Here is an 18,619-nt window from a genome sequence, read left to right on the forward strand (position 1 = left end):
AAAAAGTGAGAAAAAAATGTTAAAAAATAATCTATTTTCAAATATTTTATAAAAAGTTCTAGTTACTAGGGTCAACTATCATAACCTTCATCTATTAGATTGAAAAGAGTCAACTAGCTCACTTTGGTGAACTCAGCACTTTTTACATTAAAGGCGTCTTCCGGTGATTTGATATGAATGTCCTTAGGATAGGCTTTCAATACATTACCCCGCTGATCACCTGTTCCCCATGCCACCACCAGCCATAATTGGTTATTTATGAAAAAGACTAGAGGCAGATTAGCAGTAAGCACTATACAGTTGATGGAGCTATGCACTTTTCTGTAATTAAGCCCATCCAGCCACCAACAACAGCTGATTGTCACTGCTCTTCAGACTCTATGGTTCACTTTATGTTCTATGTGTGAGGTGGTTTTATCTTTTAGGCCCCCTTCACATGTCCATGATAAAAATGTTGAAGGTGTGTATGGCCCATCCGTGTGCCGTGATTTTGTCACATGTGTGTTGTCCATGTGCTATCAGTGAAAAGAATATGGAGATCAGGAACTTTTTACTCACCAGTCCCCAGCGCTGCTGTCTCCAGCGCTGATGTCTCTGATGCTGCTGCTTCTGGGTCAGCGGTGCAGTGAAAATTTTTGAGCATAATGAGCGGGCCTGAAAGCAAGTGACAGCAGTGCCGAAGACAGCAGCACTGGAGACAGGTGAGTGAAAAAAATAGTTGTTCTTCAATGACACGTGTTTTCTCCAGTACAAGTCACACTGATGTCACATGGATCATATCAGTGTGTGGTCCATGTGACATCAGTGCTGCTGGAGAAAAACGGACTTGTCTCCGTGCTGCGCACATGGACACGCGTGTGTGCAATAAGGACACACATCCTTGAAAAAACATGGTTGTGTGCGCAGACCCATTGATTTTAATGGGTCTGCGTATGTCCGTGTCTCCGGTATGTATGAAAATGGATGTCATATGTACCGGAATCATGGACGTGTGAAGGAGGGTCTTACAATGTAAGCCTAGGTTGCCTCTTTCTCATGCTCCATAGACTTGTATGAGCCATTTCCAGGTCACACACAGCACAGTGTGACCCAACCAGTCTACAGAGCGGTAACATCACTAAGAAGAGGAGCAGAAGTACACTCAATTCCACAGGATAACATTTATTTACATGTAATAGATGCAGGATAATTTAGTGTTATTTCACGGTGTCTATATGGTGTTTTCCCATGTATTTGTACTGTACTCATGTTGAAACATTGATATTAACTTCCCATTTGTTGATCACCTGTAAACAGGGTCCAAGGCATTTGATTGTTTACCAGTAGTTCATTTACCCTTACCTAATATTGCAATTTATTGCAACTTCATCCCATTGAAGTAAATAGATCTAAGATTTATTATCAGTCACAGCCACTATCAAATGCATGTAGCTGTGCCTACAAAACAACAAATGGGCCACCTAGCACATTCAAGCAGCTGATCTTTGGATGTGTTGAAAATTGGACCAATACCAATTCTAGTATTTGTGGCCTATTGAAACGAATGGATATTGATAAGTCATCAATTTTTAGGAAAGTCGGTAACTAATAAAAAAATATGTACTGTATGTGAAAAATTGAGGAATATTTAATTAATTAATTAACTCAGAATTATTGTTTATTTTTATCCCATAAGGATCCACCATCCTCTGTGTCACTTGGACTTCGTATGGAGGAAATGATTTTCAACTTGGCGGATACACATTTGTTCTTCAATGATTTAGAAGTAAGTACTTCATTTGATTTTAACATTTGTGTCAAGTTATTGTAATTTTGTGTTATATTATATACTTAATTGGTGTTGACAAGCCCCCTTGTTACCCAAGCAAGGGGTTTTAGATTGTCCATCATCGTTAAAAGTTCCTTCCTATCACTCAATTCCTTTCACAGTGAAGCACTAATTGTTTACAGTCCTGATAAAATGGCTATAGGGAAACTTAACGCACTTTGATACCAAATAAATTCAACATTGATTTCTTGACAAAATTTCTTGTCGTTATTGTGTCAGATTGCATTTAGATCCTTTTCAAGCGAGAACAAGAATGATGTTATAAGGGTCTTTTTTTAATTATTTTTTGTGTTATTTTTTATGTTCTTGTGAACTTTCAGATATGGTTGTGATGAAGTTAATTTAGTTTATTCATATCAATGCGACACTAGAAAAATTGTTTAAATTGTTGAATTTAAAAAATGAAATTAGGCTGGATTTACAAGCAGCTTTTTACAGTTTTTAGGGACATGTTTTAATAGAGTCTTATATTGTTACTAGTTGTTACTTCAAAGTATAAATAAAATTATAGAAATGTCTAGTTGCACAGTGTTTTTCTTTTTTTCGGTGATATTTTTGGATTTTTTTTTTAATTGGTTGGAACATGCTCTGGGTGTATTGCTATTTTTCTACCAATTTCCCAAATAGTTCTTTATAGGATTTGAAAAATTTCATAAAAACAACAAATGTAACCAAACATTAATGTCACAATATGATTACAATGCTGATAATATATGAAATGCACTGGAAAAAAAAATGGATTAGACTTGATTAGACTGCTGTGTAATTTTTTTTTAAGTAACTTTTTAATCCAACAAATTTTAAACCACAATTTTTTGTGTTTTAAAGAGTAATTAAGCTGAGTGTTTAAATATACAGTCTAATGGATCTTATTGAGATTCAATTGGAAGGATCTTCTTAGGCCTAAGCCACACGGTATGAAAATCGGTACGAGTGGAGTGCGATAAAAAATCACATTCAACTCGGACCAATATTAGCCTGTGTGTCAGCACACATGAGCGATTATTTTCTCAGCCCTAATCGGACCGAGAAAACAATCACAGCATGCTACAATTGTAATTGAGTGCAGTGCGAGAATGGCAATAGCTGGCTACGGAGGAGAGAGGGAGATAAATCCATCCCTCTCCTCCTCAGCGCTGGCCTGCCCCTCATCAGAGCCGGCCCACCCCCCACAGCTGAGGTCCGCTCGCACGGTCGGACCTCAGTTGCAGGGACACTGGCATGACACTCGGCTCTGCTGTACTACCAGCGTGAGCTGAGTGTCATGTGAGGGGATTGCAGTAATCCCCATGTGGCCCCAGCCATAAGTTTATACTTGGCATAGAAACAGCACTGCAGAATAGCGTTTTCTAAAAAAGGGGGCCCAAAAAGGAAAAAAGAAGAATATGAGAAAACTATAACTTTTGAAAATGCTGATTAATAATTACATTTTTAAAAATGTAGTTACTCTTTAAATAATGTATAATGTTATTTACAGTGAATGTTCAGGTGATGTTAAAATGAGTACTAAAGTTAGACAACAGTAAAAAGCTAGAGCTAGAGGAGGTAGAGGTTCTCCTTAAGGGCACCCTCTGTCTCTTAAAAATGAGTAAATCGAATTGCCAGACCCTGGCCCAACAGCCATTTCAGTATTTGGATGAAAGGCCTGTTAAAAACCTCTTTCTACTAGACTCCCTGATGACTTTTTTTGGAGGGTAGACCTGATTTGGCATGATTATTTTGGCATTATGCACCCATGATGTCCTGCATGGCCTACTAATCAGAAGAGATGCCTTAGATGCCACCAGGCAGGAGGCGATTGAAAGGGCTCCAATCCGGGGACCAGAACCCTATGAATTAATTAGGTCATCCTTACTGTCTATGTCTAATACCTAATGCTGTATGCAAGTGAGCAAGTAAGTAAGCTACATTGCAAAGTGATTGTACAGATAAACCGATCCCCACATATACTACTATTGGCCTGAAAGAAAACAGTTGACAATATACAGTATGATGCTTCGCACATTTGGCCCTCATAGTTGTTATTTAACAGAGATAAAGTGGGATAATGTCACATTTCCTTATAGCTTTGACTGGTAAGAGAAAAATGAGTCCTATTACTTGAAAGGCTATTGTTGTGAATGGGTGATAACTTGAGAAGATGCAAATAACTCTTTAGGAGATGGTATGACTGGTTTTATTCTTTTTGTGCTTCTTGAGTAGAATCACACAGATGTGATGAAGAGATGCCCATCCTGGTTTCTGTTAAAGGGGATAGTTGGTAGATTTTTTTACAATGTGCCTAAGGGCTAAAAGGCAGGTAGTTGCGAACTACCTTCTTGTTATGCTGGGGCTTCATTCTCCGCTGGTAAAGATCGGTTACAGACCACTCCTGTCAGATATTCAGTGGCTTCTGCTGATGTCATGGCAGAGCAATGTTTTTTTTCCGCTTTCCTCTGTTGATAGGGTGTGACTGCTGAGGTCATGTGAGAAGTTGGCTATCTATCAGGTTACTCAGCATGATGCAGGCATTCACGCAAAACAGCCCGGAAGAAGGAGTGCTTCTCTGTTGACATGGAGCTGCTGAATTGCCAGCTGGAGTGGTCAACGACCGCTCTGTGTTAGCGTTGAGTACAACAGGCAGGTAGTTGCCTGTGTGTAATGCTCGCCTGGAACTACAGTCTCAAAATGGCTATCACAGACAGATTAGAGGCAAGCCGCTCACTGAGCAGGATCCCGAGAACCCCCAAACCCTTTAACAGCTATACAGAGATCTGGAATTACTTCAGGGACCCAGAGATCGCTACCTGTGGAAGGCGGCAGTTCAGAGAGAGGAGAGTAGTCATCAGGAAGAGTCAAACCAGGAGATATAAAAAAGGGACAAAATTGGAAGACAAGAGCGTAGTCAGACAATCAGGCTAATAAAACTAGAGATGACAGTGAGGTACAAAAATGGCAGGCAGGAGAGTAGAGAGAGAACAGGCAGGAGTCAAAATACATGAATCAATATACAGAGCAGGGAGAACCAGAGACTAGCAATACTACAAAACTATATCTGGCAGAGACCAGCAGACAGGAGGGGGAATTAGAAGGGTGTGGTGTCTTCCCATTGGCCATAGCTAAAAGGTGGTAACTTCAGCTGCAAGACACACACCACCACAGTCAGCAAGTGGTACTGCAGGTTCCAGAAAAACCCAGCTAAGTGCATGGGCGGAACCTGTATCCACCAGAGCAACTCCTCCCCATCACCAGCACTATCCACAGTGGAAATACAGCGCTTCTGATGACCAAAGCATAAATCGCAGGAGTGGACTCTGGTGGTGACATGATACTGTGTTAACAACATGTGTGCCTGTTAGCTTTTAGTCATATAGTGAAAAAGTCATGGACAACCCATTATATCCATTGCTCTACTTTGAAAAAGTGCCTTTAAACTTTTTCATCTGTATCAAAGCAACACAGTATTTTTCATCAATTTTTCCTTAGCAAATAGGCACATTTCTTTATTTGCAAAACTATATGGCTGTCTTAGCAACCTCTCAAAATTTGAGCTTAGACATTGGTAATTGAGTTGTAAAAAGTGAACTAAATTTTTTAGAATTAGATCTGCCCATTCAGGGATTTCATACTTGCCTGTAGGTACAGAATGATGGGCATATTACCCCAACAAGCTTATTTAATTAAGGAAACTGCTTTCTCCCATACTTTAACTGGAGCGCATTATACAAGCCACATTCAGTTTCACCGGGATATAGACAGCTGTTTATTTAAAGCCCGACTGTTAAGCAAGCTTGTGGCACGGCTGCCAACAGGCATTAATCATCAAGATGCTGTTTCACTGGATTTTGGAAATGTATGTTATTTCAGACAGAAGAAGGAATCTGAAAGGTTTTGAATACATCTTCTCCTGATCAAAGTTAATTGGCAGCAATTGGCCTTTAAATATTCCCTCATGTTTCCTTTTTCAAAATCAGACGAAATGCACCTTATTTAATGGATGAGCCAAAATCATTTAAAAATGCCAGTATGTGACAGGCTCCTAGTGTGGTTTCTCCAACATCTGTCCTGTATTTTGACTCCTTTTCATCTGAAGAGAACCTCCTCGTGGATGAACTGGCAAATTATATCGCAATCAAATAATTTACATGTACTTTGTTTTTCTTACATTCCAGAGCAAAGTATTCCTTCCCCTCCAGATTCAGAATTATTAGGAATTATTTTATGTCGACTCACATTCATTATTTTTTCTATATTTATCTAGGGAAAGATAAACTCCAGTTCCTTAGGTCTGGTATTACTATATTGGTGGATTTCTTAAACGTCTGTTTAATTTTTAATTGTTGTACTTAAATCTATAGTACAGCTGCCAGTATGAGTTACAGAAAAAGTAAAAGGTCCAATTAAAGAGTTAACTTGAAATTTAGTAATTCTTAAAAAAGTTATCCTGCCACAAACAATTTACGAAATGCACAATTTACGACAACGATAGTGTCCTTGTTAACTAATGTACATTAAATAATAATTTAGATGTTAGGGGTTTTTTTGTCTGTTCATATTGGGCCTTTTTGTTCCAAATTAGTCATCAGCCATGTTTTTTGCAGATTTTTTTGATGGTGAGATAATCTGATTGAAGTCAAAATTTCTTCTTGAAAACTAAGGCCAGAGTCACACTTGCGAGTGCCTCACGTGTAACTCCCGTGAGTGTCGCATCGCATCACTCAACACAGCCTGATGCTATCCGGACAGGAGCGCCTCAGCTGCATACTCAGGACTAAAATATTGTTTTAGCCCCAGAATTTTTATTTTTACAAAGTGAAATGGATAAAAAAAGGTGCATAGTTTGTTAGACAATTTCTACTGAACGTGGCAATACCCTATATGTGGCTATGCAATACCCTTAAGGCACATGTCAGGGCTCTGGAGGAAAGCACTGCAATTTAACTTTTGTACCACCGATTTTTTTAGAATAATTTGCAACATTCACAGTGACTCCCTCTGCCTTATTATGGGGAATCTTCACTGGCAGTTTTGTCTGATTCACTTGTTTCAGAGATTTACATGGAAGACTAAATGTAAGCGCTCATTGCAGAGCGCAGGATAAATGTAAGCCGAGCCTTATTGCAATTTTTGGGAGGCAGAATAAACAAATCAACAGCCGAACAATAATTGGTTTTATTTCTTTTTGATGCCATTCCTTGTGTGGTATAAATGATTAGACGACGTTACTCTTTGGATTGGTGCTAATAAAGCGATACCAGATTTATATAATTTTTTTATGTTAGGCAACCATCATACACTGAGAAGCACTTTTTTTTAACAAGAAAATGTTTTTGCATTGCTATATTTTGAGAGCTATATTTTTTCTGTATTTCTGCTAAAAGAGCCACTTACGGGCTCGTTTTTGCAGATTAAGTTGACATTTTTACTAGTTCCATTTTCTGGCACCAAATTTTTTTGATCACTTTCTATTCTGATTTTTAGTAGACAGAAAGTGAACATAGAAAAGCAATTCATGAATTGTGGTTTTTTTGTGATGGTTTTTGACTTACCATGTGGTAAAAGTGATAAGACAGATTTAATTTTCCAGTCAGTACGATTGCAGCGAAATCATCTTTATAATTTTTTATGCATTGCTGATTTTGCACAATAAAAAAAGACTTGTTTTTGCATCGCTATATTCTGTGAGCTGCGTCTGTTTAAATTTTCTGCTGATGGAGCTGTTCAGCAGCTTGTTTTTTGTGGGACAAGATGATGTTTTTAGTGATACGATTTTTATTTACATTTTGTTTTTGAGCGCATTTTATTACACTTTTTGTTTGGTAGTTTTATGAAAAAGCATAGTGTTTGCCAAGGGTTTTTTTATGGTGTTCATTGAAGTGGTAAATTGTTTGACAGTTTTATAGATTGGGTTGTTCAGGAAGTGTTGATACCAAATATGTGTACTCTCTTGTTTATTTTTGTTTTTTAATAAATATATGTATTTATTGGTCTAATATTTTTTTCCCATTTTTTGCTCTTTATTTTATGATTTTTTAAAAAAATATTATTACAATTCTTTTAAACTTTTTTGCTTAGACCCTATATGGAACATTAGGTTCTTTTACTCTTATTTGTGTAAGTTTGACACTGACTTAAGACTCTTAAAATATGCTACAGGCATGGTCTAACAGGCTTGTCATAGCTAGCTTACCTGGAGGTCGCCATGACAACCTCCAGTTGCCATGGCATCAATGACATTACAGGGGTGTTGATTGATGGGAAAGGGAGCGCACGCCCTCTCCCAGCCTCCTAATTGTTGCGATAGATATCGATCGCAGCATTTAGGTGCTTAAATTGCCATGGGTGGTGCAGGCACCACTCCTGGCTGTGAGAGCCAGGGTTTGGCTGTCATTTCAGCCAAGCTTCCAGTGGTGTTCAAGTGGGCACAGCTCCTGTGTCCCATGCGATTGCCATGATGCACCTGTATGTCATTGGTAGGGAAACCCTATCTGACCATGATGTATTGGTACATCAAGTGTCGTGAAGGGGTTAGTTGAAAATTTATTGGGGAAAATTATATTATGGAACCATACAGAGGTATCATAAAGTGGTTCTTAGATTGTTCATGACTTTTCAAATCCTCCATACACAACTTTACTTTGAATAATGTATGATATGAAAAAACAACTACAAGATACAGTTAATTAAATGCCGCAAGCACATATCAAAGCTGTGTATACATAATCACTATCATGCCATCCTAAGAGTATCATATTATGAAGGTTGGGCAGCCAAATCTGTGCCACTGTGATAAATCTGTAGTACAATACCTCCATATTATTGCAATGCATGGAATATGCAAATTTGTGAAGAGTGACATGCCAGGTCTGGCAGTCATGCCAGTAAGAGGAGACTTAGGCGCCTTGCCATGCTCTTCTGGGAAATTAAATATGCATATGTGAATTGCCTCTTCAGAGAGGAAGTATACTTTAAGGCTATGTGCGCACTTTGTGTATTTTTCTGCATTTTGGCTGCGTTTACAACTGCACTGTGTCATTGACAAAATGCATGCGTTGTGCTTCTTTCACAGCAAAGTCTATGAGAATCATGCAAAATCTGTGCGCACTATGCTTTTTGAAACGCAGCGTTTTGATTGTGAAACATTTGTCAAAAACCCATGCGTTTGAAGAAGCAACAAGTCAATTGATTTTGCCATTTTGGCTGCGTTCTACACCCATTGAAATCAATGGGTTGTAGAAAATTGCTGCCAAAATGTTAAGCAGTGTGTTTGCATTGCATTATTGTTGCAATCCGCATGTTTTTTTAACATAACAAAGGCAGGTCTTTCGTCTTTTTCTCTCTGTCGGTCGGTCTGTCGGTCGTTCTCTCTCTCTCTCTGTCTCTATCTCTCTCTATCCATGTTGGTCTCTCCCTCCCACCCCCTCTCTCATACTCACCGATCCACGATCAGCAGTGCGGCACTGCACAGCGTTCACACTGTGGCGGCTTCTTCTCTTTTGAAAATGCCGGCTGCTCATTAATCCATTACATATTCCCTGCTTCCTCCGCCCTCCGGCGCCTATGATTGGATGCAGTCAGACACGCCCCCACGCTGAGTGACAGCTTGGCAGCTGTCTCACTGCAACCAATCACAACCGCCGGTGGGCGTCTCTTTATCGAGCAGTAAAAAAAAAAGCACAATTGAAAAAAAAAGACGTGCGGTCCCCCCAATTTGGATACCAGCCAGGGTAAAGCCACACGGCTGAAGGCTGGTATTCTCAGGATGGGGAGCTCCACGTTATGGGGAGCCCCCAGCCTAATAATATCAGCCAGCAGCTGCACGGAATTGCCGCGTCCATTAGATGCTACAGTCTCGGACTTTACCCGGCTCATCCCGAATTGCCCTGATGCGGTGGCAAACGGGGTAATAAGAAATTAATGGCAGCAGCCCATAGCTGCCACTAAGTCCTAGGTTAATCCTGCCAGGTGTCTCCCCAAGATATCTTCCATGATTAACCTGTAAGTTAAAGAAAACAAACACACACATCCAAAAAATCCTTTATTTAGAATGAAAAACAAAAAAACACCCTCTTTCACCACTTTAATAACCCCTCAAAAACACCTCCAGGTCCAACGTAATCCACGCAAGGTCCCATGACGCTTTCAGCTCTGCTACATTGGAAGCTGACAGAAGCAGCAGTAGAACACCGCCGCTCCTGTGAGCTCCATGCAGCAACTAAAGTGAGTTGCGCGATCAGCTGTGCTGTCACTGTGGTTACTCGCGGCCACCGCTCTCCGGTGGAGGACTGCAGCTGTGGCCACAAGTAACCTGAGTGAAAGCACAGCTGATCACCCAGCTCACTGCAGTCACTCAGGGGATTTGCGATCACAGGTGAGTCCTTCACGTGTGACCGCAAATCAAGCCGCGGCACACGCACAGAGCCGCGCAATCATAATGAAGTCGGGTGAAGTTCATCCAAGTTCATACTGATCGCGCGGCACTGTCTCGCAGCCAGCCATGCTCTTTTTGACAGTGCAGTCCCACTCGGCTCTGCTGCAAGTCTATGGGGATGCTGCAGAGCTGAGTGGGACCGCACTGTCAAAAATGTGCATTCTGGATGCTTTTCCCACTTTGTCTATGGCAGAGAAAGCATCCAGAACGCATGAATTCTCCAGGAATGTGTGCACCTTGCGTTCTGCCGAATACGTCTCAGAATGCAGCTTTTTCGGCTGCGTTCTGAGACGCACAGGCAGTGACTTACATGCTGCGGAATTGAATGTAAAGTGCGCACATGGCCTAACTCTAATGCCACCTATTGGAAGACATGGAGCACGCCACTATCTTTTTCTCAAAAATGAATATGGGAAAAAAACATTGCTTCTTTACTAAATCAAAACATATAGCCAATAGAATGTTATGGTTGTTGTCACACAATGAATCCGCAAAACATGGATCCACAATACCACCAAAAGTCCTGAGGCTATGGTTACACAATGAGAGGCACCAATACAGATTGCCAAAGATTGCCAAAAATGTTGTATGTGACATTGCAATCTACAAGGTATTGCGACAATCAAATCTCAATAACTTAGAACCACCTTGGTTTTTTTCAAAAACAGAACATTCAGCCCACCGACTTCTGATCTCCTCGCCTCTTCACCACGTCATGGACTAAAAACCGGACAGCCTTGAAGAATCAAGAAGTAGTATTCAGTACGAGAAAAAGGGCACTCTCCGGTTTAAGATTTCAATCTGATTTTATTCCATATGTACACTGCATTTACAAAGTGGATAACAGCAGACCCTATGCAGGGAAAAAATAATACGTCTTGCGACTCATTTCGACCGAATCACTCGGTCATAGTTTTTTTACTTGCTTTTTTCAATCTCAATTCCTTGTGTGTTGCAATGTTACTATACAGAGATGTAGCAGTATGATAACGTCATGGCCAAAATTGTTGTGTAGGTCCATCCTAAGGCTAGTTAATAAGTTTTGCTTTATACTATTAAATATTTGAAATTACCAAATCTTTTCAAATTCGCCAGTTTCAAACAAAAATCTTAATTTTTTAAATTTCCTGCTGTTTTGTTGCGAATATCAATACTGCAAAGCCTCCAATTGTGCTGAAAATTTTATTGTAACACTTAGGCGGGCTTTGCACACTACGACATCGCAGGTGTGATGTCGGTGGGGTCAAATTGAAAATGACGCACTTCCGGCATCGCATGCGACATCGTAGTGTGTAAAGGTTCGATGATACAATTAACGAGCGCAAAATCGTCGTAATCGTATCATCGGTGTAGCGTTGGCGTAATCCATAATTACGCTGACGCGACGGTCCGATGTTGTTCCTTGCTCCTGCGGCAGCACACATCGCTGTGTGTGAAGCCGCAGGAGCGAGGAACATCTCCTACCGGCGTCCCTGCGGCTTCCGTAGGATATGCGAAAGGAAGGAGGTGGGCGGGATGTTTACATCCCACTCATCTCCGCCCCTCCGCTCTGATTGGCCGCCTGGCGTGTGACGTCGCTATGACGCCGCACGACCCGCCCCCTTAACAAGGAGGCGGGTCGCCGGCCAGAGCGACGGTCGCAGGACAGGTGAGTCCATGTGAAGCTGCCGTAGCGATAATGTTCGCTACGGCAACTATCACAAGGAAATCGCTGCTGCGATGGGGGCGGGGACTATCGCGCTTGGCATCGCAGCATCGGCCTGCGATGTCGCAGTGTGCAAAGTACCCCTTAAAGGTCTTTTTCAATGGTTTACAACAATTTTGAAGGTCTAAAACAGCCTTAATCATGTCAATGTGAACTCACCCAGTACTATTCACAAGTCCCTTTAAAAGAATGGTGGACTGACAGATTTTTCATGTTTTTTAATAGAAAAAAATCCAAAAATTATCCCTTTTAGTAATTTGGACTCAAGCAGACTGTACTTTGCAGAACATTGACTCAAACTGACGATGTCCCCGTTGTGACTGACACTACAATCCTGATGTGCAATATGATCTACTTCCTTCCCCCTTATACACATCCTGAAGGCAAAGGAGGCCAATTCTGATCTAGGTTGCGTTGTTAGTGGCTCCTACAGTTTTAGACCTGGTTTGAGTTTTTATTCACACTTTCTCATCCATTGCCACCTTTTCAATTACCATAACTACAATTTACTTTTGACAATCTTTTCAATCCTTGCCAAAAAGAGTGTAGCAAGAAATGCTGGGCAGGTAGGCATGCGTACAGAAAACAAAATGTGCAAGCAGGCCACAGTATAGGTGTGGTGAGTATTAAGCCGGGGCTGCACGGGGACTAACGCGATCCTCGCATGACACAGCCTGAGCCGAGTGTCATGCGAGTGTCACTGCGACAGATGTCCGATCATGCAATGTGATCTCAGCTGCGGGGGACGGGTTGCCGCTGAGGAGGGAAGGGCCGGTGCTAAGGAGGGGCGGGCAGGCAGTGCGGAGGGGAGGGAGGGATTTATTTCCCTCTCTCCTCCTTAGCCGGCTATTGCCATTTTCACCCTGCACTCGCGGTACATCGGTGTACTGCGAGTGCAGTGCGATCTTTCTCTCGCCTCATAGACTTGAATGGGTTTGAGAGAAAGAGTCTCGCATTACAATCGCAGCATGCTGCGATTGTTTTCTTGGATTGATTGGGGCCGAGAAAATAATCACTCAAGGGTGCTGCTGACACAGGTTAATATTGGTCCAAGTGGAATGCGGTGTTTATCGTATTCCACTTGGTCCGATTTTCATGCCGTGTGTCTTACACCTTACTGTCAAATTGTATTACTAATCAGAGTGTGCAAAAACAGCCATACACCATTAAATATCTGTGTATATTTTTTATTTTTTGTTTTAATCTTTCTATTTTTTATTAAGAATATGGAAGCTCTTCCCTAAAATTAGGTATTAAGGAAGGCTAGGTAGTTACACATCCAAAAAAAGCCTGCCTCTACAGCAGAGTGCTGTATTTTGTGTTGTGTAGCTATGTAATATTTATATAAAACGTACAAAAATAAACATAATCCTTTGCTACACGCACACTTTGTGCTGTAAAAAATTGCAATTAAATATGAGGATTTTGGAGAACTTTTTGAACATTTAAAAAATAAATATTCCTTTAAGAAAAGCAATTAAACAAGAAATGAAAAAAATCAGCTCAATCACTTGCTACAAGTCTGTCACTGACATTGATTTTTGATTATTTTTTTTAACTACTGTGTTGTCTTGATTTTCTTTTTATTCCATTAAGAATGAAGAAAAAAAATGTGTAATTTTAAATAAAATACAGAAGATCAGATGCCAGCTACACCATAAAGTCTCAGTTCCACTTGCGTATAGCCTGTGATGCGAGAGCATTGGAAGTGATATGCTAATGCGAGGATCATGCGACTGATGAGATCTTGCAATCGGGTCACAGCTGTGGAGAAGGGGGGGGCACTTTCTCCCCATCTCCTCCTCGGCCTCTCTCTGCATACATCGTTCTGCGGTCGGATGACATGTGTGACGTCCCTAGACTATCAGGTCGTCACAGGGTATTGCACAATCTACCCTCCTGTGCAGTATCCACCTCCCTCTTGGTTATGGGTCCCTAACCAAATGGTGTTGCCTACAACAGCAAATAAAATCCTAATTACACCCTGCACCCTACACACCAGACACACCAGTGGACAGCTTCAGTGCAATAGAGTCGCCCACCTGGGGAGTCAGGGAGGGGAGGTGAGGAGTGTAGAGAGTCGGATAGAGAGGGAGTTAGTGAGTGGTGGTGAGAGTAACCCTCAAGCTGTGAGGAGCTTTGAGGAGGTCGGGAGCGGTGACTCCCATAAGGAAACTGTCCAGGTTGCAGACGGTGGTCTAGGCCTAGAGGAATCGGACCCTCGGTCGCAGGGGATCGTGGCAAAGGGCTCAGATCTGTCGAACAGGACAGTTGGCGGCCTTGCACCATCACTGGTCCGGGACCAAGGCATGACAGGGTACGTGGACCCTAGCTCGGGGAGCAGCTGCATGCAACCCAATAATTTAGCCATGGTGAACGGAGTCTTCAAGATTCGTTCCCAACCGCTCCAAAATCGGTGCACTAGCGCAACGAGGGGGATAGGACTTTCCACCCAAAACGGTCCAGAAAATCCCAAGCGTAAGCCCTGAGAGCAAACTACCACACTTAGCCATAGTGGAGAGCAAGTTTTACACTACCGATACCACCAGAGAAGTAAACTTAGTGCAAGGAGGCAGGTCACGGATCACCAGGCAGCACCATTGGGGACGGAATCCGAACTAGCTCCCCTCAGCGGAAGTGGTGTTCAGAGATTTGGTTAACTCAGTTGTCGGTGTCTGCTTAATGGACTGAGTGAGTACAAGAGTGATCCCTGTATCCCACGGCCTTATCCTCCCACCGAGTCCCGGGGCATTCCCCCTACCCGTGGAGGGTCACAACACCAAGCTGCCCCCCGTCATCACCCTGGCTACTCCCCAACAGCAGTGACGGTATTCACCCCAGTTACCGCACACCATGGGTGGTGTCACGAACTCTATAATCCCTTGTAAATTCCCCCTTCATTTTAGCGGCCGCACGACCCCTGGGTCTGGAGACCCTAGAGCCACTGAGAACCCGGATCCGAGCAGCTCGGCTGCTTCCACGGGGGCGGCACAACATGCGAGTGTAGTGTGATGTTTCACAAACTCCCATAGACATGTATGGGGGTGCGTGAGCCGAAACTTGCTGCCAAATGCAGCATGCTGTGATTCATTTCTCAGGCCGATATAGCATGAGAAATCAATTGCAGATGGACGCTGCCCCATATTTTTGCACTGGTGCGAGTACAATCCGATGTTTTATTGGATTGCAATCGACTATGTTAATCGAAAGTGGATCCGAACCCTAAAACTGATATATCATACCGACACTGTTATCAGCATCTGTCCTGTCTCTATAACTATACCCATGAATTGAATCTTTATAATTATTCCCAGACTACTATGCTACTATGCTAATCTTCTTTTCTGTTAAAGTTGTACAACCCATTAATACTTGGAAAATTTCTCCAATATTATAGGGCTTTCTCTTTCTATCTCTTTTACTGAGTTGTGATCTTTGACATCCTTTCACTATCCTAAAATTACACTAAAATGGCAGCAGCATTTCATGCCTAAGATTTTTTACAGGCTATAGTAGTCCCTCCTGAATGTTTGCACTGTGCCATGTCATGTGATAGTGTGGCACCCCTGAGGCTACCATCGCCACAGAGGTACTGCACCTCAGCCAGAGGTGCGGTGCTCCATCCTGGATAAGAAAGAGGCCATCTACCGGTTCATGCACCAAAAGCCTGTAGACACTCAATTGTTAGCTCACAGATTAGATCAGGGCCGGTGCAGGTCCCATTAATGCTTAGCGACCAGTAATCTGGTTAGGGCACTTAAGCCCCGTACACTGTCTCTGGAACCAGCCTGGAGGTGGAGCTTGGTGGGTGAGCTGTCTGAGGTAAAATGGGCGGAGCTAAGTTTAAAAAAGTTGTCAGTTGACCATTGACGGAGTCAGTCAGGATCGGGGAGGAAACTGACTAGAGGATCAAGCCTGGTGCTGCTGAGGAGAGAATCCCAGAGACTTGGGGGAGAGGTGTCAGACTCCCCTATAGTTTGGTTCCACCGGCATCATCCCAAAGTGGAGGGTACTGGTCCCTAGGCTAGAAAAAGACTTTAGGACTTTCTAGTAACACCGGAGGCCAGGGTGGCTGTATGCACCTTTGGGCCACAAGCAGCACACAAATCAGCTGGAAGAGGGTTACAGAGGATCAGGGAGCCAAACAAGCAGAAGTCCCTTTAGGGGTCCGCGGCCGCTGGCTCAGGGCACTGTGCGTGGAGGCGCAGGAAAGATGGGAGAGAGTCAGCGCAGACGAGACAACCAGGAAAGTCAAACTAAGGCGAACCGGTATTGGTCTCAGACTTCCTCAGGATCGGCGGATGCCCATCACTGGGGATCCCAACATACCGTGGTGGACTAAGCTGGCTGTCAACCTGGAACTGGTACAGTGGGTAAAAGACTGTTATTGCAAAGCCACGATGTCGTCTTCATTCCTCCTGCGTCACAACCTGCCCTCATAGACTTTTCATATTTCCAATGGTCACCCCGGTGTCCCGCTCCACCTGTGGGGAGCAAGATTACCTCAGCTGGGCCATCATCACCTGCCTCGGGGAACACGCAGCGCATTGGCGGCACACATTGCTGCAAAAGCACAGGTGGCATCACGAACTTGAAAATTTCTGAAAATACAACTCCCATCATCATCCCCTTTATTATTTAAAAGACACCGCCAGGGTCACGGAGCCGGACCCCGCCACCGCTGACATCCATGGACTAGTCTGGCCTGGTTCCGGGTACCCACCGGCCCTGGGGCTGGTGTGTCAATAGCTAAAAAGCATTCTGGGAAAGCCCATGCTGTTGTGCGTGAGGTAACGTCTGTGACTGAGGTATTCTTATGCAATATGGAAAAATTCAGCAGGAATTTTCTTTTGATGGTTTGCTGAATACAATTGCAAATTGTTCAAACTCACAGATACCTGTGAATTATAAGAAATTTGACTGGAATTTGATTTGCATAGAATCGATTCCCTCACCTCTAGTAGATGTATCACTGTGTTCAAAGTTATCTATATTGAAGTATTCTGTTAAATAAAGTGGGAGGATTATTTCATGTGGGTAAGATAAAAAATAGTAAAAGTGGAGAACAGCAAATATGCAGGAATATGCTTTAGCTACATAGAATTTTATTTGAATTAACATTGGGTACAAATTAATGTTGAATTTATACGTGGGCTAATTTCATCAAGGAGGCAGCTGATCCTTTAGAGCCGTCAGATGGCATTTGTAGAAATTGTAGTAGTTTTTTTGGGCAACGTCAGACTCCTTAGACTTTCTTGTTCTGGCTATAACAAGAGGTCATAATCTATAAAAAAAATTACAATAAATTACTTGATTCATTGAGTAGCCTGACATGTCAGAGCATGCAAAAGCCCTCATAAAACATTTTTTACGTACCTGTATAAGCATTGCCTACAGTCCATGCCAAGTCAAATTCTTTTCTATGTCCTCCAGTTGATATCGCAGTCATAGGCCTGATAATGTGGAAGTGATATGCTTTAAACTTGTCTTTGATCTGTTAAAATAATCTGGATATTCATTTCAGATGAAAATTACACCCACATTTACGCCTACATAGGATAAAGACATTTTCAATGCTATAGTAGGCAGCCATGTTTCTGGTGAACGTTTCCTATCTGAAAAAAGATCTTGCAAACTGCATATTACCAGGCTTTATGTTAGCAATATAAGTAAGAATACCCTGAATCTGTTACGGTCATCTCCCTGCTTTTGGAGACTAGTGACAGCTTTTGGAATGGAGCCTCTCATCTTTATCTGGCTGGTTAATGTCCCTTTTGCTGCTAGCAGCTTTTCCACCAGTCCCTAGCTGAGTGCTTCGGCTGCAGTAGCTTTGTAGTCATACCCTTCAGAGTTAAATAGAGATGTTTCCCAGCAATCCTTGCTGAAGATACAAATCAATTTGTATACTGGCCCCTTTTGTTGGGGTGTTCCAGAAGCCGAACTTTATCCTTTTATGTTGCTGATTTTCCCCTATTTGTTCCCATACCTTCTTGTCTTTTTAGTGCAGTGGTGGGTTTAGTGAACCTTACCTGCCTCTCACTAGTCAGGGCATCTATAGGGTTTCCCAGAGTCTCAGCGTGCTGCTCGGCGACAGTTGCAGAGACTGTATGGGGACTTGCTAACAGAGTAGAGACAGCTACAGGTGAGGATAGGAGGTGTCTATCTACCCTATCACTAGTGTCAGGGCCCACCATTGTTATTGTGTCCCCTCCCAATTTATTGTGTGGTTTTGGTTGTTTTTTCACTGTGTGTCAGGCTCCTTTTGGTGTGAACGCCACATTTGTGGCATGTTCACAGGATATACCATTAACGTACAGAGGTTGTGAGACCTGAATGTATCTTAGGAATAGGGCCCTGCACGTGCCATCAATTGAGAGGGGATCAGAACTTTCAAAAATTTGGATAGGATTTCCAAATAACTCTCTCATGAAATCAGTGAGGAGTGGGGCTCTGTTTTAGAAAACGCTCTGTGTCCCATTGCTAGAACCCACGTTTTCTATGCAACTATGTCATATCTTCTTGGTATTCGATAAATGTTCATGTTGGGAATACCCCTTTAATTCTGGAACAGCTAAAAAATTCCACTGAAGGGTAAATCACCTTTTAAGATATTTTTTTAATTTTTTTATTTGAAATGTTAGTTTCTTTTATGCTGCACATTTTGGACTTAAAGGGA

At 42.3% G+C, this 18,619-nt stretch overlaps 1 protein-coding gene across 7 annotated transcripts in view; it reads left to right on the forward strand.

Moving 5' to 3' along the window:
* EYA1 (EYA transcriptional coactivator and phosphatase 1) overlaps positions 1-18,619 on the forward strand; it is a 227,883-nt gene that overhangs the window by 126,001 nt on the left and 83,263 nt on the right. For all 7 annotated transcript variants that reach the window (XM_075353182.1, XM_075353181.1, XM_075353184.1 and 4 more), the window contains one exon: positions 1,676-1,765. In XM_075353182.1, coding sequence (XP_075209297.1) covers positions 1,676-1,765 — 90 coding nt within the window. The remainder of the gene's footprint in view (positions 1-1,675; positions 1,766-18,619) is intronic.

The sequence above is a fragment of the Anomaloglossus baeobatrachus genome, chromosome 6 (assembly GCF_048569485.1).
Source record: "Anomaloglossus baeobatrachus isolate aAnoBae1 chromosome 6, aAnoBae1.hap1, whole genome shotgun sequence".
Lineage (NCBI taxonomy): Eukaryota > Metazoa > Chordata > Amphibia > Anura > Aromobatidae > Anomaloglossus > Anomaloglossus baeobatrachus.